General features: G+C 47.1%; 3 protein-coding genes across 3 annotated transcripts; 2 read left to right on the plus strand and 1 right to left on the minus strand.

The window, feature by feature from the left end:
* Window positions 1–979: 979 nt before the first annotated feature.
* On the minus strand, window positions 980–5,839 carry BDV38DRAFT_139836 (pleiotropic drug resistance family ABC transporter). Its single transcript, XM_032051405.1, has 2 exons — window positions 5,002–5,839; window positions 980–4,918 (listed from the first exon to the last, which is right to left on the minus strand). The coding sequence occupies exons 1-2, from the start codon at window positions 5,693–5,695 to the stop codon at window positions 1,116–1,118; spliced, it is 4,497 nt and encodes a 1,498-aa protein (XP_031911546.1). The 5' UTR covers window positions 5,696–5,839; the 3' UTR covers window positions 980–1,115.
* Window positions 5,840–7,229: 1,390 nt separating this feature from the next.
* BDV38DRAFT_272821 (fungal specific transcription factor domain-containing protein) lies at window positions 7,230–9,051 on the plus strand (the record flags this gene model as incomplete). The annotated part of the gene is made up of 5 exons (XM_032057559.1): window positions 7,230–7,359; window positions 7,431–7,912; window positions 7,971–8,146; window positions 8,203–8,775; window positions 8,826–9,051. The coding sequence occupies 5 exons, from the start codon at window positions 7,230–7,232 to the stop codon at window positions 9,049–9,051; spliced, it is 1,587 nt and encodes a 528-aa protein (XP_031911547.1).
* Window positions 9,052–10,415: 1,364 nt separating this feature from the next.
* BDV38DRAFT_272822 (GTP-binding protein YchF) lies at window positions 10,416–13,255 on the plus strand (the record flags this gene model as incomplete). Its single annotated transcript, XM_032057560.1, has 6 exons — window positions 10,416–10,490; window positions 10,695–11,252; window positions 11,465–12,011; window position 12,263; window positions 12,502–12,642; window positions 12,865–13,255. 6 exons carry the CDS (start codon window positions 10,416–10,418, stop codon window positions 13,253–13,255), a joined length of 1,713 nt encoding a protein of 570 aa, XP_031911548.1.
* Between the last annotated feature and the right edge of the window lie 297 nt (window positions 13,256–13,552).

The raw sequence follows: 13,552 nt of genomic DNA on the forward strand, positions 1-13,552 counted from the left end.
CGGCTTCTTGGTAGTGTTTTGATGAACACGAATCTAAGGACACGATCCCATGCTGAATACCACATAGCCACTTATCTATTTAGAGGATCCAGCCGCTATGTAGATCAAGTATAGGTACTTGTCCTAGTACTAACCTAACATTTTTATCAAGAAAGCATATTGAGTCTACTTGGTAGGATTTTCAGCTGAAGTATGCAACCGGGCGCAACATGCTCATTCAGCAGTTGAATCCATCGCTAGTCCCAGGAAGGTAGAAACGAAGCCCCTATGATTGTGATCGGACACTTAAGTTCATATAAAGTATTGATGAACATGATACAGATTGTAGCCTTCCTATCAGATAAGATGTACTGTTCCTAATCGGGCTACTATAACCATAAGCTAGGAAACCTTGATGACTAGATCGGCTATTCCTATAGTGGTAATCCTGATATGACGCAGGCGCGGTGCCTTCAGGGCTCGGTGTACTGTGTAGTAGTTAATACATAGTTGATTTGTCAACTGGGTGTATATGACCTTAACAAATGCAAGATTGCGTCAATATATAGGATGAATCCACCACTAGGTTATTACCATTACGGTAACTTAATGAATATCAAGTTGGTACGCATAATACATGACCTTTTTTCTGATAAGACTGGTGTCCTGCAGGCTTCCATACCAACATTTCGGAGATGTTTAGCGTTTCGAGCTCGTTCGATTCCTCCTCTTTCTTTTGGGGTAATATTGTACAGGAAAATTGTTCAACCAGGTATATAGTGACATTAAATATATAGTCTAGCTTATAAAGTACAGCTAATAGAAATAAGTGAATGGGGTCTACATGATGTTCTAATGAAGTCATGGTATAACAAACGCAAAGAATGATAGTAGGCAGGCCGAAGAAAAGGCCAGTATGGTTCTATCCCAAAATTTGTGTGACAGAATCAAGATGAAGAGAAGTTAGTATATAAACAAATAGCATGAACGAAAGATGGGGGATGTGAAGATGTAAGTCTTTGAACATAAAAGGCCAGGAGATGTAACAAAATGCTGTAGGATATGAACTGAGCAAATATTCGCAAGAACATATGTTCATCTTGAATGTGAAGCGGAAAGGATGCAGGTCACCTAGACTATGTAGCACCAGATGCTCGTTTCCCCTTAGGGACACGGGCCAGCCAGTAGATAAAAACTGCTGCGGCAATATTAAACCCGATGTACACCCACATCAGACCGAAATTCCTCCAGGCATCTTTAAAGCTGCTAGATATCGCGGCAAGGTATGTGTCGGTTTTGCTAACCGTGCAGAAAGCACAATCTGTTGTGGCTTCCGGGTTCTGCAAGTAACCCTGGGCTTGCGTGATATATGCTGCCATATATTGCTGGCAGCTTTGATTTGCCGGGGGATCAAAGTGGAGAAACTCAACTGCCTCACACTGAACATCAGTGCCAGATAGGCCAGTAGACAACATTGCAGAGACCAAATAAGTGAACGGTGATACACGGTACATGAAGATCCAGAATCCAGGCATGTTCTCTGGGGTTGCAAGGACACCGCAGAAGATAAGGCAGAGAGAGAAGAGCAAAGTAGCAATATTACCACCTGTCTCAGCCAGCTCTATACCTGCTATAACCATATGAGCAAAGGTGGAAGTGAAGAGTAGGAATACCCAGATAAGTAGGAACATGAGACCTCCACGTTCAGTCACTGCATCGGTAGGCTTCGCGTTATTATACAGCCCAATTGGGTAGTACCAACAGAAGAACATCAGAGCTGCCATTAGAGTATTCCAGGGCAATTCAACAAGAATATTGGCTGTCATGAAGGCTTGCCAGGAATATGTTTTCGATGGACGCTCACGGACTTCATATAGTGACCGTTGCGTGACGAAATGAGGCATAATCTGTTGCACTAAATTACCGAAGATCGTCATCAACATGAATACACTGAACATCTGATTCTGCATCCCTTGGATTGAGTTCTTGGCGTGGAAAAAGGAGAATCCGATATAAATGGAGGTCAGAATTGAAAGGGCTGTTTTAGACCAGATATAGCTTGGCGTGCGGTAATATTGAGCAAAGACACGGACCAAGCATTCCCATAATTGAATGTAGAATGGTGCCGCATATTCCTTGAAGGCCTCTGGGTCAGAGGTTTCCTCTGGCTTGACAGATAAAGTTGACTTCAACTCGGCAAGATGTTCTTTGACCTTCGCATGCTCAGGGCTTTCACGCCACACCTTCGGCCAGTCTATATCACTGTGAGATCCTGGGGCCGCTCCAATCACATCCAGCATCCACTCGGCTGGATTCTCTCCAGGAGATAGAGGCTGTGCGCCATTGCGTTCAAAGTAACTGGATAGGGTAGACGAGTTCTGGCCAATTTCACCAAAGTAGATCGTCTTTCCACCTTTAGCCAAGAAAAGAAGGCGATCAAAACGTTGAAACAACATGGCAGAGGGCTGATGAATAGTACAAAGAATTGCCTGGCCGTGTTGGGTCAAAGTATCAATCAAATCCAGGATTGACCAGGAGGTTTGACTATCGAGACCAGATGTAGGTTCATCCAAAAACAACAAAAGTTGAGGCTTTGCAGCAAGCTCAACTCCAATAGTCAGACGCTTGCGCTGTTCCACATTCAAGCCTTCTCCAGGCACCCCAACAACTGCATCAGCATAAGCCTCCATACCAAGGAGTCTGATAACTTCCTCAACGTAGTCAAGTTTCTCCTGGTGGCTGACATGTGCTGGCTGACGTAATATCGCACTAAATCTGAGGGCTTCGCGAACAGTAGATGTGGCTAAGTGAAGATCCTGCTGCTGCACGTATCCTGTTTTACGCTGGAAGGATTGGTCACGAGGACGCCCATCCACAAGCATCTCGCCAGTAATAACTCCCATAGTAACGCGTGTAGCGAGCACATCCAATAACGTTGTCTTACCTGCTCCTGAGACACCCATCAAGGCGGTACAGGTACCAGGCTTAACCCAACCGTCAACGTGGTCCAGAATTCTCCTAGGTTGCCCCTTGATCTTTATATCGTAGCAGACATCCTTCCACTGAAAGATTGCGGTTTGTCTTTGGATTCCCGCTGACGCTTGAGGAGCAGATTCATCGGTTTTCGGTGCACCACTTGGCTCGGGCGACTCCGGATCGGTCTTATCCAGGGCTACTTTAGGCTGATGCCCACGGCGAAATAAGAGCACTTCACCTTTCGATTTTTGCTCTGAGATATATTCCGTGGATGCAAGGTACGTGAAAGCAAAGAAAACTAGGAAGGCGATCATAATACCCAGGTTTCTCCACAAATGCCCTTTGACATATTGAAAACTCTGTTCAAGATAGACTGTACCCTGCACAATCGTTGAACCAGTCTCCGCTCCAACTGTAGAGCAAATCCGATTCTGCATCGGCATACTTTCGTAAGTTCCTCCAGATGGGACAATTTGAGAGCATTCGAAGTGACGGCCATGGAACTCATTGACCATAAAGCTCTCAAAGGCGTAAGATATGGGGTTGATGTAGTTCATCCAACGGGACCAGCCGAGCATATTTCTGGTAGGGATAACAAAACCAGTATAGATCACCATACCCAGGATCAAGATTGCCGCAGGGACAAGTGCTTGAGACAGAGAGCGAGATGTCGCTGCAATCGTTCGAAAGATCATTGACATAGTGTAGGTTGTAACCACCGAAAAGAGCCAGAATGTCCACCAAGCTCCTGCATCACGTCGTAGGTTAGTCATAAAGTACAACGGGAGATTGAAAGTGATTGAGTTAATGATTTTGTAAGGCGTATCACACAGCATAGATGCAACAGCCTCTGCAAATGGATGATAGAAGGCATAACGAGCTTGCTTTTCCACAATCGGCCGTTGGGCGTACAGAGTCAAAATTTCCAAAGCACTGGAGAACGCATTCAGAAGCACTGCATAGAACAGTAAAGCTCCTCGAGAGTAAAAGCTGTCAGTATTATCCTGGAGGTTGAAGAAAACTGAAGCAACAATTAAGGCTATAATAAAGTTGCCAATCAAGGCAGTTATCGTCAAACTGGAATCACCTTTGAGGCGCTGAAAACCGCGGACGACGCAAAGAGAGATTTGCTCCCATATCGAGATTGTGTACGGGGATTTGACACGTTGATGCTTTGCCTGCATAGTTTTGCGAGCATCAATAAAGGATTGATAGGAGGCGCCGCCGATTGGGTACTGTTTCTCAAACTCGTCGATTTCCATCATCAGCTTCGCCCGAGCGTCGCTTCGTTTCCATGCAGTGGCAAACTCATCCGGAGTGCGAGGCACGCGGCTTTCAAAACCGGGGCGGACCTTTCTTTCTGAAGCGCTGGTAAGGGACGTTAAGAAATCAGCTGTTGTCTGCCGGTCAGGGCACTCAAATCCCATATCCACAAAAAACTGCTTAGCCTCCGTCGTTCGGCCAAAATAGATTTGTCTTCCTTCATAGAGTACCGTCACCTTATCAAACACATCATATGCACTTTGCGATGCCTGGTAAATAGCTACGCAGGCAGCCGTGCCAGCGTATTTACTCATCAAGGCTAGGTTCTTGCAAAATTCCAAAGCATTCGCACTATCAAGACCTCTGGTGCTATTATCCCAGCATTGAAGCGGTGCCTGGCTTAGGGTGGCTTCCGCAATACTGACACGCTTTCGCTCTCCACCACTGACTCCACGGACATAGTCGTTGCCAACACGAGTATTAATCGTATGGGATAGTCCAAGCATTGTCATTACCACGTCTCTCATATGTTCAGCGTACTGCTGCCGACTAACGCCCTCTAAGCGATTTCTAGGAGCTCGGGCAAGCGCTGCAAACTTCAGAGTATCACCAACAGAAAGCTGTGGGAAATGAACATCAGTCTCAGCTGAGTAAATCGCTTCACCTTTGAATGCATGGTGCATCAATTTTGCAGGTATACCTAAGCATCACGGTTAGTCTCCACAAATGAAAGGATAGGTTGGTAAGGGTGGAGAGTTGAAGAAGGAAACTGGGTATGCATACCCTGATAGTTGAGTGTCGAGTCATCTGACATCTGAATCCCGTTCATCTCACCAGAAATCGTCTTGAGGAACGTGGAACATCCACTTCCCGGTCTTCCCAACACCACCAACATCTCACCACTTTTCACCAGGCCATCGAATTCCCGAAGAATCTGGATCTTTTGCATCTTGATTCCCATCAACTTGCGGACAATAGTACCTATCTCTAGGAGCGAGTTCAAGACATCCTTTTGGTAGTCTGTTGGAGACCCGAATCCATGGACATTTAGATTTTTGAAGGCAACACCGGCTGTTCGGTCTGGGTACTGCTCAGGGTCACGAGAGCGAATGGCAAGCAACATCTTAAGCCAGTCTCTTGGCTTGAAATTTGGGCTGTCAGGATTGAGAGTAGATTCAGGGTCCTCCACAAAGAATGGATTTTCGAGGGCGCCTTTCGCAGAGATTCGAGTCGATTGACGGGTGAGTCGTCGAGCTAAATCACCCACCCGAACCTCCATTTTCTCTTCGTTGTCTTCTTGCAGTGTCAACGCATCGTCGCTCTTCTCTCGATCAGCGTACTGAGTGCCTGAAGTTGATGGAGTATCATAAACTGGATTGTCCTCATCTGTATCGCCATGGCTCCGCAGAGGGTTATTATGACTAACCACAGACTGCTGCCGAGGATCCTTTGGATTAACTGTCCCTAAGAAGGACATTTTGACTTGACTGGCCTCCGGCTTTAGGCTAGTCCTCCCATTGACGATGCAGACCGAAAATCCGTTGGCAATGTTACCTTGGCGTAACCAACGATGCACGAAACGTGCGACACAAGAGCTGAGATTTGCCTTTTTGTCAGTGGAAACCAAAGCTTTACGTTAATCGAACAATATATAAACTAAGGACCTTGCTTGAAAAGACTTGAATTGGTCCGTCTAACTAAGGATACAACTGCCATAGGGGCAAGGAGATGATTATATAGGACTCCAGTCAAATCGTCTACGCACATGCAACCGGCGAGAAGGGTTCCACATCCAAGGGGCAAAATAATGATAAACAATGCGGATGAACGCTCCGCTGCACAGCGAACGTCCGGGGCCCGAGCAATGCCTTATCGGAATATGGCTGTCCTGATATGTCGAGCCCTACCATATCAGTTATGTGATCTAGAAGAGCTTATGGTTTTGACACCCGATTTCCGAGCCAACCACATCACCGGACGGGGCATGCTGATGGTATATATATGTGCCTCTAGGGATGCAAAACGTGGGTGTTCCACCTGGCTGCAGCCTAGAGCCGATTAGCAGACGGTCATCAAATCGATCCCATCTCTTCGGAGATGAACGGGAGTCAATGGCCCGGCAAACTTGAGATGTATCAATACCGTGTAACTTACAGTACAGAACGAACATCCGTCATCCGGGCCTGCCAAGACATACGACGGATTTAGTCCCAGCAACGACCCGGTCATTGGCTTCTGCTGCACACGATTCGGCTGGTGGATTTCCCGAATAAGGCCTGCCCTAGTACATCTCGAGATCGACAGTGGTTGCTCCGCTCTAGACCAATGTCCCAGGTCATGATGCCCCACGACAAATCCTTGGGTCTTTCCCCATTCCTTCTATTTCACCTTTTCTCAACATCATCACATAGACATATTAATTATCGACTTCCCAATTTCTCGAATAATGAGTCGCAGCAGCCAGCAAGTTGATTATCGTCGGCATATACCCCATGACTCCATGACCAGGATACTTGCGCAGTCAGATATAGGGGTTGCGAAACAGGAACCTTCGAGACATAAAGTACGCGGTCTGGTTCATATGACCACAATACGTTACTGATGAACCCCAGGTTTGCAACGCATGCCGTCGCAAGAAACAGGGTGGCGACTTCAGCGCAACGCTTAGGTGCTCTATGTGCCGAGAGCGACGAGCTTCTGGTACGCGCAATGAGGAGAGATACAGAGCAGATATGAGAAGGTACTGTAGAACTGAAGTGTCAATATTATGTTTTTGCAGGGCAGAAGTCTTACATGCTGAGTGAAGACGTGTGATGATCAACCGACTGGAAACGAACATCGAACGGATGGAGTCTCGATTATACGATATGGGGCTTAGACTGGGCGAGAGTAACACGACTGCTACTCAAGAATTTCTGTGCTCAAATATCCCTGTATTAGAACGCTCCGATAGTAATACCGCAGGTGACCCAGGGTTTGGAAATTTTTGCGCTGGCCGGGAGCCAAACCTCATGAGGAATACTAGCAATGCTGGTGCTAATCCAGGCATAATATTCTCATACAAAAACGTAGAGAATTGGCCGCCGTGTCTTGCATCCTTTTCCATTCCGCGGTCGTTGGTCGATGTACCACTTGCAGGAGGTCAGACTTCCGTATATTCGATACTCTTAATTTATAAGTGAGATATATGTGAGCTAATAATATCATTCTAGGTTTCTCGGCTATCTCTCAAAAAGGGTTGGAGTGGATATCTCAAAAAGTTGGAAACATGTCGTTAGGGAATCTCTCGTCATTACTGTCGGGAAAAGGCGTCGTTGAAAATACAACCAATAGTCCTCTCGATGGCGCATTCCCCAGTCGAGTGTTTTGCTCACTGCCAACAAAGGAGGAGATTGTCTCCCTCGTCCAAGACTACATCGAGGACTTCAATATGCTGTTCCCAATTTTTCAGCGGTCCGAGCTACTCTCCCTCTTCAGTCAAAAAAGCTTGGACATGAAAGTTCAAACACCAAGCCAGTGGGCCTGCGTAAATGCAGTCCTAGCAACAGCATACATGATTCGCCCTCGAGATGAAGGATCTGGGACAGATCATCATCACAAAAGCTGGTTGTTCATCCAAAATGCCTTAGAAATGGTGAATGAGCTCTGTCTTGGCCCACCAGACCTTTTGGGTCTCCAAGCGCTCCTCCTAGTGGTATGATTTGACACTCACGTGTTTAGGCGCATGACCCGAGTTAAAACTTTTGGTATAGGCTACTTTTCTTCTGGGAACGTCGGCTGAGACTCCATGTGGCTTTTTGGTCTCCGCCGCTATTCGCATCTGTCACGAACTGGGCTTGGGCAACACAGAAGATGACTCTCCCTTGTGTTCGGAAGAGATCCAACACAAGCGGACAGTATTTTGGATCGCTTATTGCTTAGATCGAGAGTATGGCTATTGTGAATTGTATTCTACCCCCTAAGTTTGGGACTAATTCTAGGCAGACTATCCCTTCGGTTCTGTGAACCGCCGGCGCAAAGCGATGCAGACTTCAGTGCGACTTTACCAATGGACGCACCGACCGACAGCAAGTACAATATGCCAACTAGTGATCTATCTGGGAGTTTCAATGCGTTCCGGTCAACTTGCCAGCTTGCTATGATCAAGGGGCAACTTTATAGGGACCTTTACTCCCCCGCTGCGGAGGATAGGCCACTGAGCCAGGTCATCGCCTCAGTCGGAGTGTTAGACGAAAAGCTCCAAGAGTGGAAACGAAGCATTCCACCCGAATACCAGCCGGAAAAGGCCGTAGCTGATGGCCACCGGTCAAAAATATCACCTGTGTTACTTTTGCTACATTATTCGTACTTCCACTGCATGATTGCAGTTCACCGTCGTGTTGTCGCCCGGGGATTGAGCATCGGGACAGATCTTCTGGAGAAGGATGACTTTACGAGCTCGCCCGCCTCGTTATCCAATCCCAGGGTATTGCTGTCTACGTCACTCTGCACCAAAGCCGCTAGAGCATCTATCAACCTTACAAAATATTTATCGCAGGAGAATACACCCTTTTTTGGGTGAGTGTCACTGGACCCTTCGCTTTGAAAGCTGCTAACGTTTCTTGAAGGTCTTTGATATATTACCCAATGATTGCGTCAATGACCCTTTCATGGAGTATCATACGTAACCCCCAAGATGCTTATCGAGGATACAATTTGAAACTAATTGACCGGACGGAGGATTTTCTGTCCTCTCACACTTTCTGCAAAGCCTTTGAGGGGATACGGCGCCTTGCGAAGCAGTGCGCTGAATACCGCTCCATTGCAGAAGCTGCAGTGAAGGCCACAATGTAGGTATACTATACCACCGGCCTGACTAGATCAGGCGCCATTACTGAATTGCAGCCCATATAAGAGAACCTCACTTGCAGTGTGGACAAGATGACAAATGCCTGTGGATCAGATGACCGCCACCTCTCACCTTTGAGGCTGACATACTCAAATGTTCTATGCGCAAATACCTAATCTAAGTATACTAACCCGGTTACCAGAAGGGTCTCATTGCTTTCCAGGCATAACCTTTTACTAGAATAAGACGTCTGGGCAGGTTATAATCCTTTGCCCAGCTGCCGTCCCTTCCGCTGCAGGGCATGAAGCGAGCTTCCACACTGTCGGGTTCACGGGGTGTATGGTCGACTTAGGGTCTTGTCAACAGGCCAACTTTGGTCTTGACCGCCTCTTAAGGCTGATTAGTCTTCTTGTTCGCTTTTGATCCACCCACCTCTCTCCGGCGTTATTGTGATGGAAATGTTTAATGAATATACCCGTGCAGGCGAATATGAATACCGAATGGATACCCATGAAGAGGTTCATTGTAAAAATTCGACCATGCAAGCACTATAATCCCATACTGTTGTCTTCAATATACCACCGGATCTGTTTTAATAGAGGGTGGAATGTATCTTAGTCACGTAATGAGCAATATATATAATGACTGTCAATTGGTTCTTTCTACCTAGAAGGTACGTAGCTTACGGCAAAACCACTAATAAGGACTGAGTAGATTAAGCTATCCGTTGTGAATAGTACCTCAACATTTTAGCTTCATGATTCTTTAGTATTTACATTTTATACTACTCGGTATTCCGTGCATAGAGGGTAATCTCGTGAATATCTGAGTATGACGTAACACACCATGCTTCCGGAAGCACGGGCCACTTGACGAGGGCTATCAGCTCACGTGAGCGGTGAAGAACGACGGAAGGAGAGAGAGAGGTCACGGTGTGTTTAGGCGAGAGAGCAGAGCGCGTCATAGGTAAGAAAACCTTAGCATTCGGAGAACACGTTGAATTTTTTTATTGCCTTTTCATAATCAACCACCGAGAAAAAAAAAAAAAGTTCCATCATACGCTCAGGTGTACCAGTAATCGACCATTGCTACCCCTCATTGACCCCTCCTCTTCCCTAAATTTTTCTTCTTTTCCCTTCAATTCGCCCACCAGCAAGCTGTGGGCACCGTCAAAACGTCGTCCATCCAATCCCCCTCCGTTTTTCTTTTCCTTTCCCTTCCCCTCCGAATAGAACGAACCGCAGCTGGTCCTGCTTTGGCCTCGCGCCTCCAATCCTACTGTTGCCGTCCCCGCGTCACTCCTCCGTCCACTTTCTCTTTCTTCTCCTACCGGAGCTACTCCAGCAAGAAGAAGAAATCCAACAAAAAGATGCCTCCCAAGAAAGCTGTTGTACAAGAGAAGGTCCTTTTGGGCCGTCCAGGAAATAACCTGAAGAGCGGTATCGTATGTGAGCATTGACCCCACCGGCTATTTTTTTTTTTTTTCACGCCCACTTCCCAGCCATCCTATTTTTCCCTAACCCTATTTAAGCACACTATCCTCACCTTCCCCTGAAATTTTTTTTTTCTTCTCTTTCTCATTCCACATCAACACACCATGTAGTCCTGTCAAGGAAAACAAATATGTTCAATATTAACATGACCATAGGTTGGTTTGGCCAACGTCGGTAAATCGACACTCTTCCAAGCCATTACCAAGTCCAACTTGGGTAACCCGGCCAACTTCCCCTATGCCACCATTGACCCCGAAGAGGCGCGTGTCATTGTTCCCGATGACCGTTTCGATTGGTTGTGCGAGCACTACAAGCCCAAGTCGCAGGTTCCTGCCAACTTGACGGTCTATGATATCGCCGGTCTGACTCGTGGTGCCTCTACCGGTGCTGGTCTCGGTAACGCTTTCTTGTCCCACATCCGTGCCGTCGATGCCATCTTCCAGGTCGTGCGTTGCTTCGACGATGCCGAGATTATCCACGTTGAGGGTGATGTCGACCCCGCCCGTGATTTGACAATCATCAGCGAGGAGCTTCGGGTCAAGGACATTGAGTTCGTTGAAAAGGCTCTGGAGGGCTTGACAAAGCAAACGAAGCGCGGTGGACAGTCTCTGGAGATGAAGAAGCTGCGCGAGGAGGAGGCCACTGTTGCCAAGGTCCTCGAGCACCTGAAGGCCGGCAATGATGTCCGCAAGGCCGACTGGAGCCCCAAGGAGGTATGTTAGATTTTGTTCTTCTTTCTAAACCCCTTTGCACAAATTTCATATGATGAATAAGAGCTTTGCTCGAATATAACCCAGCTCGTCGAAGGGCCTCATATTATACCAACGCGAGGTCACATGAGATTACGTCCTATCTGATATTACTCCGTATTCTGTTATTGTCACAGTCAATATCTTTTTGTATGCTTGGCACTAACAACTTCTAGGTTGAGGTCATCAACCCCCTCCAGCTCCTCACTGCTAAGCCCGTTGTCTACCTCGTCAACCTTAGCGAGAGAGACTACATCCGTCAGAAGAATAAGCACCTTCCCAAGGTCGTTGAATGGATCCAGAAGAACTCTCCTGGTGACCCTCTGCTCCCCTTCTCCGCCTGTTTCGAGGAGCGCCTGACTCAGTTTGAGACTGAGCAGGAGGCCCTCGAGGAGTGCAAGAAGTTGGAAACCAAGTCTGCTCTGCCCAGGGTGATCACCACCATGCGTAAATCGCTGAACTTGGCCAGCTTCTTCACCACTGGTGCCGACGAAGTCCGCCAGTGGACCATCCGCAAGGGTATCAAGGCCCCTGCTGCTGCCGGTGTCATCCACACCGACTTTGAGAAGACTTTCATCCAGGTCATTGTTTACAACTATGCTACTCTGCGTGAGTACGGCGATGAAGCCGCCGTCAAGGCCGCTGGTAAGGTCATGACCAAGGGTAAGGACTACGTCGTTGAGGACGGCGATATCCTCCTGATCAAGGCCGGTGCCGCCCGTGGTTAAGTCCAGATACCTTAAATTGTAGATGATATGAATGAAAAATAACAATTTATACCACAAACCATCTTTTCCTCGTAAATGAAAACTGTACTTGATAGTGTAATAGAAATATTTCGATAAATAACTGAACCCAACACGTGACGCTAGCAGCCCTTCCCCGCGTCAACCTCTCCCCGCCAAGCGCGCAGTTTGACCTCATCGTAAGAACCAACATCAACAACAAAAAATCACGCAAAATGTTCAAGAAAGAGTAAGTAAATACCATGTCAAACTATGAAAACAACCTCCGACAGGAAATCCCATCAATTCCTCCATCCCGACACCCCCAAAGTCCAAAAAAACCCCCCGCAAGCAAAACAATCCCAGACCTCCGATACACGTTCATACCCATGACCTCACACCTTTCAAAAATCACCACCAAAAAAGAAAAAAGCAAACAACATCCCCCAAAGAGGAATCCAGACTAACAATGAAACCAAAAATAATAGGATCCCCCCGAGCAATCGCTCAAAAGTGAAATCCAGCGTGCAGCGCGGCCTCCGCCAACGCTTCGTCGAAGCATACCCAGGCTTCGAGCCTTACATTGATGATATCCTGCCGAAGAAAGCTCAGCTCGATGCTGTCAAACTGTACCTCTCCTTTTATTCTTTTACGCCCTACATTATATTCCTTGATGCATACCCCATACCCCAATACAAAGAGTTATCACACTATATCGCATCTATATGAAATAGCTACATGAACATAACCCCTCACATACAACAACACACCCCACCACCACCCCCCAACCACAACCATGGCCAAAACCCAACCAAAAAGAAACCACAAACTAACAGAATGAACCAATACAGCCCCGAAAAATGCACCCTCTACACAATCGACTCCACACCCCTCTTCTACCAACCCCAAGACGGCCCTCCCATCCCCCACCTCAAACTCCTCCACCAATATCCTACCGCCCTACCAACTGTTCAGATCGACCGTGGCGCGATCCGGTTCGTGCTGTCCGGCGCAGCGCTCATGGCACCCGGATTAACGAGTCCCGGGGGCCGGTTACCGGAGAAAGAGAATGCGTTGGAGGCGGGCCAGGTGGTTGCTGTTATGGCGGAGGGGAAGGAGACGGCGTGTCTTGTGGGGACGTTGAAGGTGAGCACTGAGGATATGAAGAGTAAGGGGAAGGGGGTTGTTATGGAGGATGGACATTATCTTGGGGATGGGTTGTGGAAGATGAACCTTGATTAGTTCTTTTTTTGCCCCGGGGGGTGTTTATGAGTGTTTTGTGTTGGGTTGGGTTGGGGAGTGTGCTTGTTTGTTTATTTTTATTGTTGGTTTGGGTATGTTGTGGGGAGTGGATTGATACCTACCTATGCATGGAATGAAGTGATGATGATCATCTATAGATATATGTATTTATTGTAAGGTTATTATCAAAAACAAATGGATTTCAACGATTCATTCAATTGAGTTATACTATGGCTTTGGCTATGTATGACTATGTATGGTTGTGAGATGGTATGTGATGTTATGTACAGATGTGGC

The sequence above is a fragment of the Aspergillus pseudotamarii genome (genome assembly GCF_009193445.1).
Source record: "Aspergillus pseudotamarii strain CBS 117625 unplaced genomic scaffold BDV38scaffold_43, whole genome shotgun sequence".
Taxonomy (NCBI): Eukaryota; Fungi; Ascomycota; class Eurotiomycetes; order Eurotiales; family Aspergillaceae; genus Aspergillus; species Aspergillus pseudotamarii.

Coding starts and splice junctions, on each gene's coding strand:
- BDV38DRAFT_139836 (XM_032051405.1), bottom strand. CDS start 5,695: ATGTCCTTCTTAGGGACAGTTAATCCAAAGGATCCTCGGCAGCAGTCT. Junction 4,919..5,001: donor CTCGACACTCAACTATCAGG/GTATGCATACCC, acceptor CGTGATGCTTAG/GTATACCTGCAAAATTGATG.